This window comes from Fragaria vesca, linkage group LG5, assembly GCF_000184155.1.
Source record: "Fragaria vesca subsp. vesca linkage group LG5, FraVesHawaii_1.0, whole genome shotgun sequence".
In the NCBI taxonomy this organism is placed as follows: domain Eukaryota; kingdom Viridiplantae; phylum Streptophyta; class Magnoliopsida; order Rosales; family Rosaceae; genus Fragaria; species Fragaria vesca.
The window spans coordinates 1,572,514-1,593,137 of NC_020495.1; the positions used below are offsets into that span (position 1 = coordinate 1,572,514).

Below are 20,624 nucleotides of genomic sequence, written 5' to 3' on the forward strand. Positions count from 1 at the left end.
AATTGGATTAGTGATTTACGAGGATTCTTGTTACTGAGGTTTCGTATATATGTAATTTGTAATTTTCAGAACTATAGATCAATGAGAACTAGTTTATCTCAATTCTCAAACCAATTGTAATGGAACATTTTGAATGAGTTAGTCTTTCTGTTGTTGTATGAAATTTATGTTTGTGATTGTGGTGGAATCATAACCTACTGCTGAAAAACTTAATATTTTACAGACACTCTTTGTACATTTTGCTTGTGGATAATAGATGCATAATTATGTGCTTGACTGTGTCTGTGATCCTCTTTGAACTGACCTCATTGCAATGAGCTTATAACTTTTGTACTCTTTGAACTTGTGCTCATAGATTTTCAATGACCAGTTAGTCCCGAGTGAATGTTTCTTTGTTCCCATAAAAAATTTAATTTAATTTAATTAAAAAATAAAAAATAAAAATCAGTTTCAGTTTAGAGCTGAGAGCAGCTCTGAAGCTCCAAATGCGCATTCATCAAACTATCGAAGTTCCGGTACTTGGACTGGGATTGTTAATGGGGCTGAACTTCGAAGGGAATGCCTTAACTTCTAAGGGATTTGGCATCGGTATGGAAAAGGTTCAAACGCAGTACCTTGCTCGACATTAACAGCAGCCATTGAGTGAGAAGAGGTAATGACAGCTTCAGAGAAAAGAAGTCTTCTATGCAGCACTTCACCGGTTACCAATGCACTGATGGAAATACTAAAAAAAGATGTCCATGCATTGCCAAACCAAGCTCTCATTACGTATAAGAGGATTTGGTGTGTTTGATGGTTCCTCTTCACATTATGTACTTGACGACAGTTTGCCTTTCACAGCAGTCTTGTAGACTCCAAGCTAAAATGTAAAATCCAAGGATCAGGAATACTACAGTAAGAGATGTCTAATTTGAACTTTAGACTAGATCATCACAAGATATCAAGACAAGAAGATACAAGAGCAATTAGAATTTTTCTTCTATTTGATACTAGTATCATTTAGGTACAACAGTAAAGCCAACCATCTTAAGAGTCAGACTAAGCTGCCACAAACTGATACAAGAGACTAAACCTACCAGACTCCGGCTAACTCTGAACTACCATCTCGCCTTCCCAACCCTCTGTACAATAATTTTACCGTCCCAACTTCGCCTTCTGACTTTTTTGTCTCCAGCGATCAAATATACACTCTTCAGAAGAGCGGAAATGTTCTCTTTACAAGGAACTATCAAATCCTGGAACTCCAAAGGCCACATCAATCTCTACAAAGGCAAAACCTCAACCCTCTGTGAGGACAATACATTGAGGCCTTCCATATCATGCTACTCTACTGTCATTCAAGCTATCCGAAGATCCAAAGTTACTGAATGATTTTCTCCAATTTCGACTAAGATTACAACGCTGCTGCAGCGCCAACCTTGAAAGCATCAACAGCCATTCTATGTATATAAGGATTATAAGCACTGCTCTGACAAGGATCACGGTATATACAACCGCGGTGATCAAGCAATAGTGCAGCTACTGAAGATTTAGGTCCATGGATGGATTCAGCTTCATATGTTCCATTAAGAGCTGCTGAGACACACGGTCAGCCAAAACCGACTGCACATCACAGAATTCCCTTTGCTGCCCAGGAACAGGCTTCCAAAACTGGTCTCTGTGTGCAATATTATCAGATGACACTATATCCCGGAAATCTTGAGAATGCGGAATACCTTGAAATAGATCAGGCTTTGGCTCATGATATCGCATGCTGCCATCTGTATAGAAACTACTATTCTGGGATCTATGTATCATCTGTGTACCTTCATTTAAGTAGGTTGTTGGTTGCTTCAAGTGTTGAAAAGGGATTGCACCACCACCACCAGTGAGAGGTGTTGATGCACCGGATGTGATACGGGGGCTAGATATGGGAGAGGGAGACCTCCTTCCGCTAACATGTTGTGGTGATCTAGGATGGAGAAGTGGGCTTCCGATGGGTGAAACTGGGCAAGAAACATTTCTTGGTGTGTGGACATCTCTGGATATAAGGAAGAAGGGGAAAGGTTAGTAACTTAATATTTAAATGAAATTGACAAGTAGACGAGTAGTAGAAAAATCAGTCCTTAAATCCCATGATGGCATTTATCAATAAAAATACTTCACAGTCACTTGAGACCTATGATGCTATTGTCCTGATTGCCCTTCTTGAGTTGAACTGCTGAAGTCACTTTTCTTTCTGGCACGGTCTTAAGTTGGAAGCTATATCAAACACCGGCCACATTCCAAAACATGACCGTTTCTTCTATTATGTTGCCTATGCTAGCAGGTGATGCTCGATTTCAGGTTTTGAGTATTTCTTTAAGATTTATCCTGTAGTCTTCTTCTAGAGGTCTTCGATTTTGTTTCTTGCTTTAATGAGTTCTTGTTTATGCTTAGATTAGATATGACTACTGTCCCATGTAGAGACAATAAATTATAATTGGAGAGAGAGAGAGAGACCTTGATGCTGATACAACTCTTGAGCCTCTGGACTGGTGCGTAGTCATCCCTTCAGAGTCAAAGTGCAAATTATTTCTCCCATGTCCAAAGGCCTAAAAGAATATAAACAAGAACAGGCATCAAAATTAACGACAGAGCATACAAACGATGAAGCTTTTTCAACACCAGTATTAACTCCATGACATTAAATTATTAGACCTGATATATAACATAAACAAATACACCCTACTGAAAATAACATTTGTTCTCATTGCTAGAGTTTGGGCATGCATTTCCAGTGTTAGTAAAGCATGCATCTATTGACACAAGTAATAACCAGTAAACATTAACATGAAACGATGTGAGGCATTGCAAGTATCGACTACATGTTCGATATATACTGCTACTTTTAATATCAATTGGTAAACTAAGGTTCAAATAAAATTGTGTAGTTACATATTTGGACAGCAATCACATAACACTGTAACATTTCAATGATATAACATCCCTCGTGGTAGATATACCTACTAGAACTTTTGATAAAACAAAGTCGGTATGCAACCAACATACTGATAACTTTACTCAGTTTGCATAGAAAACAAATCAAATGGAAAATTAAACGCCCTAAATCACATATATTCAACCTGATACCGTGAAAATTATTTCTTTCTTAGAGCATTTTTTAAATGTGATTTTTTATTTTTTAAAGTGGGCGTGTCTACCTGAGATCTTACTGCATTTGTCACTGCCGGTGGTCCTTCACCATGCTCCAAACTCATAATGGGTCTTTCCAGTGGTGCAACATTCTTAACAAACGGATGCTCCAAAAGCTGAGTAGCTGTAGGACGATGAAGCGGGTTACGTTGCAAACACAGCCTAACAAAGTCTTTCCCCTCCTCTGAAAGATGTCCAGGAATTCCAGGAAGTTCCTTGCTGTTTCCTATCTTAAACATAGCAGCAACCTTTGCAGCACACAATACAATAAGAGGGTCAAACATTAGGAACTTCTAACATGCCAAATGCTGTTACTAGAAAAAGTACAGTGTCTGAATATATCATAACATTGCCTTTTGGATGCAAAGTTCACTAACCCCTTCGTATTGGCTCCAAGGTGGTTTTGTCGTGGCCATCTCAAGAACAGTGCAACCAAGGCTCCATATATCAACAGCAAGATTACAACCACTGGAATTCTTGATAACCTGAAATATTAGAGTAAAACTGTTACAACAAATCCATATAGAATTACAGATAATGATGATACATGAGGGCAGTAAAGGAGCTGTGCATACCTCTGGTGCCATCCAATACGGGCTCCCCTTGAAGGATAAGGGGCAAGACTGCCCAGTAATCTGCAAATCATTTCACAAAAGATAAAGTACAACTATCAGATTCATTGTGTATATAAAAGAATGATACGACTTCGTTTAGGATATCAAGTGCCTCGTTTAACACAATTTTCAATAGGCTTGTGGCGGTTGGCTATGTGTCCTTAGTCTATAATAAAAGGTATAAAATGGCATCCTAACGAACTGACTGCTTGGCAAACATATTATAATCATACGACACAGGTTTACTGGATCTCTCCCTTCATTGACTACCTATCAGAATCAAGGTTTCATGTTAACCGAAATCAGGAAAATCAAAAGAAATTATTGAAAAGTAATTATGATCTAAAATAAAAACACGCAAGATTGAATGATCATACATGCTTGGCCATCCCAAAATCTGCCAACTTTACCCGACCATTAGGATCTACTAATATATTTGCTCCTTTGATATCCCTGAAATTATAACCTCATCATTAGCTAAAATGACATTCCAAACAATTAAAGTTGACACTCCTCAATGACCAAATATGGTTGAGAGAAGTCGGTAAAAGATTATATATTCAAGATAAATCAAACATTTGGACAATAACTTAACTAACCTGTGGAGAGTGTTTTTCATGTGCAGGTATGAAAGCCCTGACAGGATCTGTTGAGTATAACTACGAATTGCTGCTTCACCAAACTGGCCATACTCTTGAAGCAGTTTATAGATGGATCCACCAGACACATACTCCAAGTATATATAAAGTTTATCTTCTACCTGTGCAAGCATACACAGTATCACACACCAACAATAGGAATAACAGTCATTTAACCATCAAATTGTGTAAACAGGCATTGTTGATAAGCATCATGACTTTCTAGAGCTCTTGGTATGAGAAATTATATCAGAAATACCTATAAACAATATATAAATGTAAAAAATAATTCAGAATTAAAAGAAATATACCGTCTCAGATCCATAATACTGCACTATATTTGGATGCCGTAGTCGACTTAGCAAAGCAATTTCCTGTAACACATGACTCTCTTAGTTTTAAACATCCTCAATGTCAAAAGGACCTCATTTGACTTGATCGACGTTTCTAACAATCTACCAACTAAACAAGTAAACTTACTTGCCCAAGCTGCTGTGCACTTTCCTTTGACTTCGCATCATCTGCAAATAGAGTTACCTCCTTCATTGCACACATCTCACCACTTTCACTAAAGACCAAAAGTAAATCAAATCAGGCATTCAAAATTTCCAAGCGGAACTTGTGCAGTACAACAAACAAATAACTCAAAATACATCATAAGTTGATAATAACAAATCGTAGTTTTACACTAACGATACTGCTTAGTATTTGTTAGCTTAGCAAAACTGTAATTAAGTGAAAAATACAACCTATTATGTGTACATGGCTTAGCTTTACACATCTAAGGTGTGAAGGAATATTTGTTTGTGAGAGAGTGTGTGTGTGTGTTTGTCGGATTCAGTGGAGGAGGGTGAAAGTTGTATTTCGGTATTATACATACAATAGGAAGAAAAAGATATAACCGTAAATCGCCTCTAGCTACCAACCTGTTAAAACCAAGATAAACATGTCCAAATGTGCCCCTCCCAAGCAGGCGCCCCTTCTTCCAGCGTGAACCAGGACTTTGTGGATTTTCGGCCCTACCAGGACTACGAGGAATTGTGGGAGTTGTTGCAGGTGAATAGGCAGGAGAAAAAGGACAGGTCCTCGTTGTTGTTATGGGTGGAAGTGGTAATCGGTGGCTTTTCTGCTTCCCATCATCAGTTCGTCTTGTAGGTGACTCCATGGTTGTCCCTCCAGCTCGTGGGTGCAAAGGGGTAACTGCACCACTTTGTATTCTGGAGCTAGGGCCGGGACTGGTCATTCTGGAGCTTGGGCCAGGACTGGTCATTCTGGGACTAGGTATTGGAGAACACTCAGGGCTACACCTGTTCTGTTGCCAAAAAATCTGTGCTGACAGATCCCCTCCAACTGAATTATGTCCGGAATTATGACCTGAGCCCGGACTGGAGCAGTGGGTAGAAGCAATATCAGGATAAGGCTTCCCTGCCCAGAAACTGGAGATCAGAATTTGATCAGAGCCAAACACTCTCATAGGACTTCTGGAAGGACTTGACATGGAGCTGTCTGGAGCGCTGGAGAAAGCACCATTGCAAGGAATTTGTATGTTCTGCAAATGTGTCCTGGAAGGTCCCCGTTTTGGTGATGTGGACATAATCTGATTATTGAATAGAAGATTAGCCGGCTTCAAAGTCTCTTTTGTGTTCTTTTGGTTGACATTAGGGAATTTGTCCTTTTGCATTACCCTTCATCAAATACACACTTGATTTTATCAGGGGTGGACACGCATACACACAAGCATAGAGAAAAAGCATTTACAGTGACGTAAAGTATCTTATCTAACATCAGGCTTTAATAAGATCTTCGTTTTCAATGATATGTATCAAAAATTACCTGGAAGGACTGTTCAGAGCTGTTCTGGTGCCATATTCACAGTCTGAGGCCATGGGACTAAGGAGACGTGAGTCCGGTGGGTCATCACTATCAATAGAGCTATCACTAGATATGGAAGCAGTGGCTATATCACCATCAGCATCTGCAGGTACTGCCCTGCTCAAGATACGGCCAGGGCTTGATACGGGAACATAGAGCAATTGTTTGGGCCCTGTATCAGACCCAGGTTTTGATGATGGAGTTACAGCAGAGTCTGAACCCCCAATATTTGAAAGTTGCACTCTAGGAAGGGGTAGTGGTTGGGCATGAGGCCTCTCTGCAAAACTTTGACAGCGTGATACTTGTGTCGAGGTTAGTGGTGACAATGCCCTGGATTGAGAACCCATTTCTGAAATGGTGTCCCTACATCGTCTCCTAGAACCTCCTGAACTACAGTTAAACTTCCCTTCAGACGAACTCTTGAGTTTTCGGTGTATGGTCATTATGGTACCAATGAAACTCTCCTTATTTTCTTTCTTCTTTACTTCTTTGGACGAAGACTTTCTCCACCATGAAGGCATGGTTGTATAATAGGAACAGCTATGTAGCAACGAAGGCAAATCCTGACACTATATACTGCCCTTGATTGTAGATAAGTTGTCACATTTGCACCAAATTAATGACCAGCTCTGGCACTCATAAATTCATTACACTGAAAAGCAATCCACTGGCCATATCCACAAAATCTCCAACAAACAAAAATCCAATAGACAGCCATAACTCATTTTGGAAGAAGCAGCTCAATAAGGACCTGTACAAAAATTTGAAAATTTTCAAAATCAGCTCTTACCAGCGCAAACATACGTGGCACAAAACAAGCCTAAACCGACTAAATATCCGTTTTGTAACTCATTGTCCGAGTAAGCAATCACACGAAACCAATCATCATCATCCACTGTCTCCACAATGCAATACTCCAGACTCAAATATCTGTATCCTGACTATAAATTCCACCATTCCACTAAAAAGGAAAAAAAAAAATATATTGGCAAACAAATACTTAATATCATAAATCACCACCCTGCGCACATTCGGATGAATTCACCGCACCCGCAATTGCTATGATCGGGTTCATTTCTAAAATTGGAAACTTTCTTCACATTAACCTACATTTCTCAATTTCCACATCCACACCATAACACCTAAACTAAAAGCTTCACAATTTATAAACCCTAGCTATAACAAAAGAGGCCAAACAGTAACACAAGTCTCACTACTCAATCACACAGATCTACCCAATATCCAAACCCCCCATTCCTCAATTCCACTCCCACAAAATCAAAAATCCAATCTTTAATTTCCCACATTAACAAAACCACCGACACTAAAACAACCCTAGAGCTCATCCAACAATGCCCAAGCTCACAACATCAACCTCAAACCCCTCAATTTACAGCACCACGCTAAAAACTAAAACAAATTCGAAATCAATTCAGCTGAGCAGAGCTCGAAATCAGTAAAAAGCGGAAACCCTAACAGCATGATGACTTACAGTGGCGGAAGTGAAAGCAGAGGCCCCAAGACGACGTCGCTTCAGAGACGAGCTCAGAGCTCTCGGGAGTCTGTGTGTCCTCCGAAGAAGAAGCTGAAAAGACACCGAGAAATAGGGAACAACAAACAAAAAAATATAAACGAGTTTTTCGGTTTTTTTTTTTTTTGTTCTGTGATTATGGAGCAAATGAAATATAAAAATAGGAACGTGTCTCTGTGCTTCGCGGTGTAGGAAAATAAGGGTGTGCCTTTGATCATGACTTTTGGTTTTGATGTTGCTGACGTCACTTGTTGTCGTTGGTGGTTTGGAGCGGTGGAGAGTGAGGGTGTGTGTGAGGTTGTGGTGGTGTGCGAAGTGCTGGATTTGGAAGTTTATAGAAACGTTTGTGATCCATTACTCAATTGTATGCTCAAATGTTTAGTGTATAGGATCATCACTTAGCAATGTCTAAGTGCTTCTAATATGGCGAAAGGAAGATGATTATGGAGATTAAAGTATAGTGCAAATGAACTCCATTTCTTTTTTCAAATATAACAATCGGTACAATCTCTTATTTACAAATGAGAAACTTTTCTCATAAGACGAAATTGTATTGAGCAAAACTTTCATTTTATTGATTTCAAAAAACAAAATACAAAAACAAACATGTATGCATTAAGCGATTAGTTTCTCATATTAGGAAATTTACCGTTTTTGTTTTATATATGTGAAATTTCAATCCAACCACAATAATAGTGGAATTGCCATATAATTACTATAACGGCATGTCTACCAAGTGTTAGGTTGTATTAGCGTATAAGCGTACAAATGTGCTAACTTTTTTAGTTCTTTAACTTTATGGAAAGCCACGCTACTTATTATATACTATATGCATACAATCTATTCCATTACTTTCAGAAAAATTTAGAAATTGGAAATTTCTCTAATCTTCTTTTGCATATTCATCGGCGGCGAAGTATGCTTTTTTTAACCTGAGGGCGAGGTTTATAATAGAAATGGCTTTTCTTCACAAACCAGGTATTTTATTAGATTTTTAAATCTTATTAGTTTCTATTATAAATCATGAAGCATGCCGATTTTCTAATGTTTTCTTCATTGATATACAACACACAGAGACACACACAAACAAAAAACTATAGATAACATCGAAGAACAGTCTTGAACAATACACATACATAGGGCTAGGCATCCTTGGGTCAAGTCAGTTTTAAACCCAAAAACTGAATCCAGATCCAGTTTGAAGTAATCGGTTACACAAAAATTCAAACCAGATCCAAAATTTTAAAAGTTATGGTCTCTGGCCTGCGTAAATTTTTTAGATCATATCGATTTTGTTACGGTTTTTGTTTCATATATGCCCTTTATTTTATTTTTTGTAAGATTGATCTTCACTTTTGATTTTCAAAGTGAAATTCATGGGCAGTAATAATTTGCAGAAGATGAGAGAGAGAATGAGAGATAAATTCTGATGAGAGATGGAAGAGGAGGATGAAGACAGGGTAGAGAGGGAGGGTGAAAGCGGCGAGGCTGAAGAGATATTATTACGTATTGTTAAGTATGGGCCATAATTAAAATAATAGATTTAATACAATAATATTTATGGTAATTATATTGTTATCCATTATTGATATTTATACACACAAATAATAGTTAAAAAAATATATTACCTATTCGGTTAAATTTAATTTGACTTATTTTGAACGGTTTTCATGACTAAACCATCGGATATGGTTTAATCCGGTTCGGTTCATATCTTTTTTCGCCTAATTCTTTCAGTTCGGTTACCCGATCCGGGAAATTCAGGCAATTCGGGCGGTTTTGAGCTTGTATTTGGTTTTATGCCCAAACCCTCCACATATATACACATCCCAAATGATGGTGCAGAAGATACCTTTTGTTATCAGCCTACTATGCCTAACAATTAGAGTATGTACAATTGGAAATCGATCAAATTTGTTTATTTTCTTATTTGGCTTGTTTATGTTGATCGAACATAGACTACCTAGGTTAAATGATCATGTACAATAAAACTGTGTAGAGAACCATGAATTGATTCAAGAAAGCTTCTTGTTTCTTTCAGCTTATCGTTATGCAAGGCGCCAAGAGAAAAAATTGACAACATTAACCGTCGCCACTGCAGGCTTAGAACGCCATCCTCCCAAAACATTGGATTTGTTCCCTCAATGTCCGACCTCGGCCGAGACCTCAAGGAAGAGAAAAGCTGAAGAGCTTGAGCAGCAAAAAACTGTTGACCGTGTTGGCAGGCTTAGATTTCACACCTTGGATGCGTTTATAGAAGAGATCAAGCAAGGGATCACCACAGAACTCAATCTCTGTTGCCGGTCCATCGCTGACATTAGTAGTGATGAAGAAGATGAGGAGGAGGAGGATGAAGATGATGAAGATGACGACGACGATGATGATAGTGATGATGATGATGATGACGAGGACGAGGACGAGGACGAGTAAATTTCTTCATCTATATATATCACATATGTAATAACTAGCTAGCAAGCTAGCTTCAATCGTGTGTTTTCTTCATTTCTTAGAAAAACTAAAGAATAAAGATAGTGACAAACTGACAATGCAGCTATATTATGGATTTGGTGTGTTTTTTTTTTAATTTACTTCATTTTCCAATGTGATTATAATCGTTTTACAAGTTCTTTTTTTTCCGTTCGGACATAAATAGAAACTTGTGTTGTAGTCTACAACTTGTAGTGTATAAGTAGATTATGTGATATACTGTAATTAGAACATAGAAATTATCGCTACCAACATAGTGATATGAAACTAGCTCTTGCTCCATCAGAAAATTGTGTACAAGCAGTAATATACCTAACTTGTAGAGAGCTGCTTCAATAGATTGCCCGAACCCATCAACTCCAACCTCTTTTTTGCAAGACCAAACTCTATTGAGGGACACTGGCCACCATGATTTTGTGATCGATTAATTTGGAGTATGCATCTCGATCAACACCATCAAATTACGTGTTGCTTATATGAAACTGCAATTGATCACATCAGTTTACATAAAGTGGCCACATTAGAAGTACATATAGTTTGTTACTATATATGTATGATATATGTTTATAACTGGTTCATCACCAAACACACAGCCTGTAATTGTTCATTCCTCCCCCAATAGCATATATATCATATAGCACGTATAAATACACTTAACATTTATCATGCATCGCGCTCTGATTCACCTCTTAATCATTATTAATATTGTTACCAATTATTGTAATTTTCGGAAAACCAACCAAGCCCTCTTAAGCAACGGCAACCACTTGAAGCACCCCATCACGTACATTTACCATTGGAGATAACATGATCATTAAATTCCTCGCTCCATGAGTCACAGTCACCCTTGCACATTTTCTCCAACACTGGCTTCAAATCTCTTGGCTGCACACTAACCTTGAGCCCATACTTCATGAACAAAGTCAACGACATCTTTTGCTCCACCCGGTGGCCGGGAACCACCGCGAGCCGATGCCTCAACAACATTGCCGAGGCGATCGACTTCATCTGCAAATAAGCTAAATCTTTGCCTAAACATATTCTTGGACCCCCATTGAAGGCAACAAACTTGTAAGAGTCTTGTACCTCCATTTGTTTGCCATCAGAAGATAACCACCTTTCAGGCTTGAATTCCAAGCAATCTTCGCCCCAGATAAACTTCATGCGCCCGATTGCGTATATAGAATATGTGACCGAAGAGCCAGCGGGCACGAAAGTTCCATCCGGCAAAACGTCGTCGTTGATTATGTGCTTGAAGTCTTGTGGCACAGATGGGTAAAGCCTTAGGGTCTCCGATAGTGCTGCCTTAAGGTATGTCAATCGGTCAAGTTCCTCAAATATTAGGGGACCTTTCAGCCAATTTGAAATGTCTTTACCACGTGTCTCCATTAGAACAGTGCATATTTCAGAAAGAACTTTTTCTTCGACTTGCGGGTTTTGAGTGATCAAAAAGAAGAACCAGCTTAGCGCAGCTGATGATGTGTCACGTCCAGCTAGGATGAAGTTAAGAGCCACGTGTTGGAGGAATGTGTCTGAGTAGGATTCTTTTTTCTTCATAAATCGAGATAATAAGTCATCGTGTGGGGTCCCGTCTGAACCTTGTTTTTGACTCGCCAGCTCAAGCTTTCGTGTATTGATGATATCAGATAAGTAGTCATCCACGTGGTGGAGGTTGTGGCTCAAGTTGACTTCCATCCCAAGCTTGAGCCATCTCTTGAACTTCCATATAATCTCAGGCACGATCAATCTTTGCAACGTGGCTTCGGTCGCCCGATCGAAAGCCGTGGCAAAATCATTTTCTGGAAGTCCCGGAGACAACGTCTGCGGGTCCTTCCCGAATGCCAGTCCACATATGTTATCAAAAGTGAGCCGAAGCAAGAGGTCTTGAAGATCAACCGGCTTGCCCTCGTTTTGAGCCGCCTCGAGAATCGGGCAGAACCTGAGCTCGATGGCCCGGCTCACCCACCGAGCCATGGCTTGGCGGAGCGTGCGGGTGGTGAACTCCAGCGCAGCGGTCTTACGCTGGAACAACCACGTGTCGCCATCAGAGTTGAAGATCCCATCCCCAAGCAAGTCATGGAAGGCAGCTTGCCAAGTAGGACCCTTGGGGTAGTTGTCGAACCGAAGCTTGAGAATGTGCTCCAAGTTCTTGGGGTCGCACGTGACCGTCACCAGCCCTTGCTTCTGAGCAAGGAAAGGGATGGCGCAGATCGAGGTCTGGTACGTGCCGCCGCACGCGCGGAGGTTGTCCGCTATCCAGTCGTGCATGCGGCACGAGTTCTCGATGACGCCGGGGAGGCTGCCGAATAACGGCCAGACACGTGGACCTCTCATGGACCGTGTGAGGATCTTGAACCAAATTAGATACGCCGCCAGCACAGTTAACACTGTTAACGCCGTGAACGCCTCCATCTGAGCTGAACTTAGATGACAGAAAATGAACCCTAACTCAGTTGGAAAGGAACAAAGTGACCCCAATGAGCTCGAGCTAGAACTTGCATGAACATACGTAAAAGAAGCAAAACCCAGATCAAAATGGAGTACTGGGAAACAAAACCCAGATCAGATTTCTAGAGGAAAATGAATCTCTAAGCTATACATATAACATGCATCAGATATATATATATAGAGGAAATTAACCTAGTTCACTGATTTTCGATCTGGTTTTTCATTTGGAAAGTGACAGATCGAAACGAAGAGCTAGAGAAGGAGAAGAAGAAGAAGAAAAACAGTGAGGCTGCAGTACTGAAGCAAAGGCAAAGTGGTTCATATAATATGAGAAGGGGTGGTAGGGAGACATGGAGGGCAATAAATAGAGACGGATTGGGTGGGTGTTGTGATCAATAATTTTCAATACGACGCTTTCGTTTCACTCCTGCTTTCATTTTCTGTTTTCCTAAAACATTATCAAGAAAGCTCCAGTGCTCGATCACCATTAATGCCAGCAGAGGTCGTTGGGAATGTATATGTATATACAGATATGATGGGAGTATAACTATATATAAACAGAACAGGGCCACTCACACGTAGAGGTTTATAAGCCTTACGTTTTTCTTATGCTCAGCAAAACCACAAACCCTACAAATTAATCCTTAATTTTCTGCATGTAACCTGCAGCTTTATGTCTCTCTCTCTCTCTCTCTCTCTATGAGTTAGAATAATATCTCACAGATTCATATATATACCAGCCAACTAATTAGTTTTAGTTTAGCAGAAAAGTGTTGCTTCAACTTAAACTACTTTAGAGATAGCATTGAATGAATGAGTGAACTTTTGATGAGATTGATTGAACACACTGTATGCTAAGCTCATATGTACGTGTACTTGAAAAATGGATGACAAAATGAAACAATTTTTGGTGATCCATAGTATCGTTCGCTAAGTATATATATGAAGAACGAGCATCTCCAATAGATTAGCTACTTTCAAAACAAGTATGTTTGAGCTCCGACATGCTAGCTAGCTGCAGAAATTACCGACTTCGAGCAAATTAAAACTGATAGCCATATTTAGCTAGGGATCGATGAACGCAAAAACATGTAAAGTCATCTTAATGTCTTAGATTCGAGGAAAATTTTCAAATAGTGCCCCAAGTTAAACACATTCATCATTTTGACATCTCAATTTTGAAAACTATGATAATGGTACCTCAACACTTAAACCCAATCTAACATTAGTTCCCTCCATAATTGACACCGTTAAGTTGGACTTTATTCATAGGCAAAATTGTTACAATTTACAGATGCCATATTTCACATTGTCAAGTGTGACAGTACAATCTCTCTTCCAACATTACGACGAACCACTTCACCCTCGATCTCAATTAGCACTACTGTAATACCAGCAGACCGGGCGAAGGCAACACCACCGGACAACTGCACCTTGCATTTAGTACTCTTGTCACTTTGCAAAAGCTCATGTGGAGCCAGCATTTTGATAGGACGAAGATGTTAGATCATTGGATTAGCTAGCTGATACATCAATTTTCATCCTTAGATGCTTTTTCCAGCCACTACTACAACAATGACAAAAGAATAATGTCATATATATATTGCTATATGTAGAAGGAGTTTCCTTCTTTAGTTCAAATATATATCATCAAGACTTTATAAAAATAACTTCAACCGTATACCATTGATTATCGAAGTCTTTGTCTGTGGGTGGAGTGATGATAGATTAAACCCTCTTACTTCATCCAAACGTGCAAAAGCAAAACCCTCTTATTTTCTTGCTTTGAAGTTTAATTAGTTTTCGTTTATTTCTTTTTCTAATTCTGGTTCAGTTGGGTGATACCATCATTTATTTGCAGCACACCAGATTTTACGGCGTTGCTGTGATCTTAAGGTGGTTGCCATCAACAAGTTCATAATGCTTAGAAAGGACTTTGCCTCTAATTGTTTGCTTGTGTACTTTTGGAAGGTGGAACCATCACTTGATAATTGACATCTTCTTCCACGTTATGAAGTTTAAAGTTTGCATTAAATCTATGAGACTCTATTCCAACGCCAGCCTTCATCAGCTCGATCACCGTTGCTGCTCATTTTGTTTATCTTAATTAATGAAACCCCATCACATGCATATGTATCATTGTGGATTGATTAAGAAGAACTTTACAGTTCATGAAGCTGTTTGATTATTTATGTCTTGTGTTTATGCACACATGTATTCAGTCGAGTTGTCTTTTCCATATTGAATGTGCATGTTATCATCATTTCCATCGTTAGTCTTGTATCTAGATACCTTTCCAAGTAGCTTGATTAGCTAGATGATGATCTTTTCAAGTTGTTACTCTTAGATGGCATTGTAGCTCATAAGTTCTTTTCTATTAGACGCATTGATACATACTTAAGATCCAATTAAGCACGCCCTGCACATCGAAGCGCTTCTAGAACAAGCAGCTGCGTAAGGTGTTCCCCTAGTAGGATGTTCCCGTGATGATGCTAGAGCTGTGAATCGAAGCCTCAAATTAAACAGTTAAAATAGAGAAGCTGTAGTGCAACCAAACTCAGAACGCAGGCAGCACATGAGGAGAGTAAATGAACTCACGCAAAGCTTTATTAGTGAAACCAGTGATATAGATTGGGCATGCTACAAATATCTGTGTGGGATTAGCTATACCAATCTGTGAAAATAATAATGGAAATAGGATTTTCAGAACTCACATGAATAATTGGAGTAAAAGCTTTATGGAACTCATAAAATCTAGTTTTCAGATGAGTAACTGTTAACCAGGCTGGAACTATCGATAAGTTTTTTGACCAAGTAAAAGTATCAACTACCTGTCTAATTAAAAGGAAATAAAAGGAGAGAAAATCAAAGACAAGGACCTGCAAAGATTCTCTGCCAGGTCGTAGAAGTTTCCATCAGTCCTCAAAATTAAGTAACTTGTCTCCTTGCGCATGCTCTAGCTTGTCAATCTATAAGTAATCTTTGGATATTAATCAACATCACACAGAACACAACCAGCACTTAAAATGCTTCCACTCATATAAGGTAGGATAACTGTGAAAAATCCATGGTGTTGAACTCATTTGCTGCCGAGTTCTTTTTCACAGATGACAATCCAGTGGTTTAAGCAACTCAATCCGTCAATCCTGAACATATATGATGCTTTAAGCAAAATTTGAATCGTGCATTTCTGTATGCATAAAGCTTTTATCTGTTCCTAGTGACCCAGTCATCTCCAAAACAAAACCTTCAGGTCCAAAAGCATTCTAGTTTCTTTTGGTCGACTCAAATAAAATCAGAATCCTGGAGAAAACATAAATCTGCAGAAGAAAGTTTCTATGAAGTGCAGAATATGACATACAATATGCTGATATGGTGACTTTTTCACTCAGGCAGCAATTATAAGAAGATAAGTAGTTCCTCTGGTAGCCCTGAATTTTGACAAAGATGTGAATAAGAAGGCTTATTACTCTACTTCAGTTCTAACAACTAGTATCACAACAACTACTACTCACCTAACATCTCCCAATTTTCAGGACAACAATGAGACTGGCGACTACTCAACGATGCAGGACATTAGTCATTATCATAAGCGAGCTGAGAAGTAGGCCTACACAGTTTTATTAAGCTTCAACTTTTGTAGGTGTTAGGAAACACAATTTATCATTTTATTTAAGAAAACTATAAGATCATTACAAACCACATACAAAATGTGTGCAATGTTCAAAGACAAGTTTTTCTGGGCCATCGTCCTCCCGATGGGGAAAAGGGGAAGTGGAAGAAAGAAGCCCAAAGTTAAGAGAATCTAATTGCCCCATATTCATTCATTCAAACAGGCCCCCAACGGCCCAACCCACTTCCAAATTTCCACTATGAAAAGTCATCCCAAAGAAAAAGATATGCCTCGTCGAATCCATACCATCAATAAAATATACACAGCTAAGTTCTTAAATAGCAAACAAGATGCATAAACATAAAATTGGTATTTGAACATTTGTCATCTAAGCAACTAGTGTGCTGCTGACTCTTCATCAGGCAGTGGCACATCAAAACACAACCAAAGCATAAAACTGCAGAATCAGCACAAATGCAGAATGTAAGAAGATTTTGCAGACACAGAGCTATTAGTTCACAAAGAAAGATAACAAAGGACAATAAAAAAAGGAAAACTAACGATCCCGATGCAAAGAGAACGAGTTCATCCTCTACCTCAAACCCTACAATGTACATTACAAAATTTGATAATGATAACCTGAGAACCAACTTTTACAGACTAGCCAACAGAACCAACTCAACACTAAACCATACAGAATAAGAACCATGTATCTCAACAGACACAGCACGTCAAATGCCTCAGGGTGCAATCAATAATAATACCAAACAGAACACTTGATGCAACCTTTTCTCATTGAATTGATTCAATAAATCATTTATAAACAATTGATAACTGGACATCAGAATAAAAGAATGATCACTTGCTAAGCTACCATATGATTTACAAACAAATCAAGCTAGCTGACACATTATATTACAACAACATTGACTGATTTTCTCAACCATAACAATTATAACCCTTTTGGGATCAATATCCTCTAGCAGAATTCTGCCAAACCTCAACATATTGCTGGTCCTTCCTCGTCATGAACATCTTGTTCCCTCCAAACGCCAAGTTGGTTATCCTGGAACCTCCCATATCCTTCATTCTCCCCATCACATTCTTCCGAAAGTGCCTAGCTTCTGACCCCCCTCCACTGCTCTTCCTAGAACCCACCGCTACCTCAGACCACAGCTCCAAATCCCCACCCTTGCTACAATACACTTGGCTCCCATGGCTCTCAATCCTACACCCAACACCCTCCTTCTTACCACTAACCATCTTCCTCTTATCACCAAGACAAACCCAAGGCTGCTCCACACCTAAACTCAAACTCCTCAAATCCGCATAGAACACCTCCCCGGAATTCACACCAATCTTGAACATTGCAGACAGCTCTTCCGAGACAGTTACATCCGAAAAGCAATCAACTTTCTCATTTACCTCCCACGCCACATTCCCCGACCTTATATCCCAAAACTTAATATTACCACACACTCCGGAAGGCCCACTGTGAGACCCGGAAGCCATCAACAGATTATAACCCGGCACCCATTTCAGCTTCGTAGCCGGCAATGCCGAGTTGATCTGGGCACCGAAAATCTCATAATGCCCAATCTCATTAACCGGGCACATTGTATTCAAATCATAAATCATAATCGAATTCGAGTTTCGCCTACTGGACTCGAAACTCACAAACAGAGACTCCTGCGACGACCCGATTGCCTGCACTGTCGACCCGGACCGGGTCACATTCTCCCAACTCAGCGTCTCCCTCACCGACCCGGTTCCGAGATCAACAATCTGGAGCCCCGAGAAGTCCGTGGCCCCCACCGCCGCGAGCTCCGTCGAAACCGCCAGCATAGAGTCCACGGCGGAGAATTCCGTCAGAATCGTGGCCTTCTTCCCCAGCGACCAATCAAACGACGTGATCTTGCTGCCGTGCGCCACGTGAACGGAGCCAAACGGCGTCGTGGCGATCACCGACGGCGAGTCGCGGCCGTTCAGCGGCAAAGTCAGCGACTTTTCGAGGTTGAACGCGTCGAAATGATCTGGGTTGGAGCGGGAATCGACCATTAGGGTTTCGATGCCGTAGAATTGGGACTCGGAAATTAGGTCATGGAGGTCCAAAGCTTTGGCCTTTGAGGGGAGATTTCCGGTGCGGAGGAGCGAGAGGAGGATGGAGAAGAGCTCCGGGTCGCGGTCGATGAAGGGAGGAGGGAGGTGAGGTGCGGCGGAGTCGGAGATTTTGGAGAGGAGAGAGTCCGGGCCGGCTAGGGTTAGGGTTTGCTTGGTGGTCTGGAAGAGCTGGCCGCCGACGTCAATGGTGGCGATGTTGGATTCGGGTCTGTGGTTTTTCTTGAACCCGTTTCTGGGTAGAGCTGAGGGCGCCATGGTTTTGATCATATTGGGGGGAATTGAATTGAGGTTTTCTGAAAACCCTAGAATTGGAGAAATTGGGGGAAAAATTGGGGGAAAGAGATGGACTTTAGAAATTGTATGGGAATAGGAAATGGTGTGGTTTATATATGAGTTAGAGTCATGGATTTCTAGTCTTCTAGAAAGTCAGAAAGGGAGAGCTTTGTGGGTTTGTGTGGTCAACCAAAGGAGGTTGATTTCAGCTGTGATTTCATGTTAGAAGGTTCCTGTGAAGATGTCAAGAGTGTGGTCAATGAGAAAAATGTGAGGGAATATAGGTTTTTTGGGGGCTGGTTTGTTTATTTATTTATTTTTATTATGAAAGAAAATTAAAGAATTGGGGGGTGTAGCCCTCCTTCTTGGACCAATATAGTGAGGATCAAAGTTGGTGGGAACTTTGGTATCAAAATGAATAAATACATGGGAACAGGTTGGAGGGATTTGGAGCTACCAATATTTGAGAATCCTTGTATGTGCTGTTACGAGCTTTACTTTTTTTGAGAGCATGTTGTCAAGGGAAACAGATCGAATTCATACGGAAAGAGGGCATCAGCAAAGCTTGTGCAACACGATTATGAGTATATATGAGGCGATTTGATTGGGAGAATTAGATGTTCTAGATAGTGGCGGACGCAAAAAGTTTTGTAAGTGGGGGCAAAAAATGAAGGCTGATTAAGGAGCACGTACTATTCATTTTCTTTTTCTCGATCTCCATTAATTTGTAGCTCTTGAATCCTTCGAGCATCAACAAGACACGATGCAAAAATATGAAGGAAAAAAAACTCACAAGCTAAATATGAGCTCAGAATTTGGAAGTGGGTTTGAGAGATGAGAGTGAATTAGGGTTGTGGGGGTGTGTTAATTTGGCGGTTAAAAGGAGATAATCAGATATGGACGGAGAAGACAGAAAAATTGGAAGTGGAAAATTGATGGTCTTTCAAAAGTGGGGTTAAGGGTTAAGTAGATGAAGTAGTTCTAGACTTCTAGTGGTGATGGAAGATAAGATGACAGAGTGAATATATAGGGAAGGGGAGAGAGTTGGGTCTTCTTCTTCCCCATTTGAGCAAACCACCAGGATTTTTTCCTTTGCTGGGTAGCAGATTCTCAAACCATAGGTCTATATGTTAAGTGGTGAAAATCAGATGAACATTGACATATACAAGCAGGTTAGCAGGAAAATTTGGAAGTTCACTGGGGCAACTGCCACCACTCACCCCCATATGCGTCTGCCATTAGTTCTAGAGCCTTAATGTGCTTTAGAGCCTTCAGTCTTGTTTTTAATTATCTGATATCATGTTGAGTTGACAAAGTCTTAATGACTAATACGATTTAATAAAACGTGCATGTGTAACGAATTTCGAAATATATATTGGATTGGTCACGTTATGTGGAAGTTTCAAACAGTCAAAACAACAAATAAATTAGTTAGAGCCTATACTTTGTTTCTCATATGGTTACGTCTACCTCATTGACTAGGTTATATAGTTACTTGTCAATTGTTATATGATTAAGTTCTAGAAGCTAGAATAATGACAGCACACAAAATGAGATATAAATTGGCAAAGAAACAAATGAGCACAATTCTGCCGTCTTCAACATAATTTATGTCAAAATAAAAGTCATGAGCGTAAACAAACAAAGGTGGAAGAAAATACTAGCTATTGTATTTTATGCACACACTAGGTAGCTAGAGAATCAACATGCTCCCACAGTACTCTTTGTTTTTTTTTTTTTTACAAACAAAGTCTCAAATTACATATATCATTTATATTATTTTTAACGAATAAAGTTGTTCCAACCACGTAGCAAACTTCTCATCCTTTTTAAGTTTTTTTTTTTTTTTTTTT

At 39.7% G+C, this 20,624-nt stretch overlaps 3 protein-coding genes across 3 annotated transcripts; all 3 read right to left on the bottom strand.

Annotated features, from left to right (window-relative positions):
- Positions 1 to 955: 955 nt before the first annotated feature.
- LOC101308868 lies at positions 956 to 7,903 on the bottom strand. Its single transcript, XM_004298761.1, has 12 exons — positions 7,791 to 7,903; positions 6,260 to 7,049; positions 5,353 to 6,111; positions 4,907 to 4,994; positions 4,738 to 4,800; positions 4,388 to 4,548; positions 4,166 to 4,241; positions 3,750 to 3,809; positions 3,552 to 3,659; positions 3,183 to 3,422; positions 2,482 to 2,573; positions 956 to 2,020 (listed from the first exon to the last, which is right to left on the bottom strand). The coding sequence occupies exons 2-12, from the start codon at positions 6,817 to 6,819 to the stop codon at positions 1,519 to 1,521; spliced, it is 2,709 nt and encodes a 902-aa protein (XP_004298809.1). The 5' UTR covers positions 6,820 to 7,049; positions 7,791 to 7,903; the 3' UTR covers positions 956 to 1,518.
- A 2,832-nt stretch (positions 7,904 to 10,735) lies between these two features.
- LOC101309153 (cytochrome P450 86A2-like) lies at positions 10,736 to 13,058 on the bottom strand. Its single transcript, XM_004298762.1, has one exon. It carries the CDS (start codon positions 12,726 to 12,728, stop codon positions 11,097 to 11,099), a length of 1,632 nt encoding a protein of 543 aa, XP_004298810.1. The 5' UTR covers positions 12,729 to 13,058; the 3' UTR covers positions 10,736 to 11,096.
- Positions 13,059 to 17,155: 4,097 nt separating this feature from the next.
- LOC101309445 (BTB/POZ domain-containing protein At5g41330-like) lies at positions 17,156 to 18,793 on the bottom strand. Its single transcript, XM_004298763.1, has one exon. It carries the CDS (start codon positions 18,763 to 18,765, stop codon positions 17,347 to 17,349), a length of 1,419 nt encoding a protein of 472 aa, XP_004298811.1. The 5' UTR covers positions 18,766 to 18,793; the 3' UTR covers positions 17,156 to 17,346.
- Between the last annotated feature and the right edge of the window lie 1,831 nt (positions 18,794 to 20,624).

Excerpts from the sequence above, each read along its gene's own strand:
- LOC101308868 (XM_004298761.1), bottom strand. The coding sequence starts at position 6,819 with ATGCCTTCATGGTGGAGAAAGTCTTCGTCCAAAGAAGTAAAGAAGAAA. Across the intron at positions 4,995-5,352 it reads GTTTATCTTGGTTTTAACAG|TGAAAGTGGTGAGATGTGTG; the intron begins GTTGGTAGCTAG and ends TTTGGTCTTTAG. Across the intron at positions 4,242-4,387 it reads ATGAAAAACACTCTCCACAG|GGATATCAAAGGAGCAAATA; the intron begins GTTAGTTAAGTT and ends TTATAATTTCAG.
- LOC101309153 (XM_004298762.1), bottom strand. The coding sequence starts at position 12,728 with ATGGAGGCGTTCACGGCGTTAACAGTGTTAACTGTGCTGGCGGCGTAT.
- LOC101309445 (XM_004298763.1), bottom strand. The coding sequence starts at position 18,765 with ATGATCAAAACCATGGCGCCCTCAGCTCTACCCAGAAACGGGTTCAAG.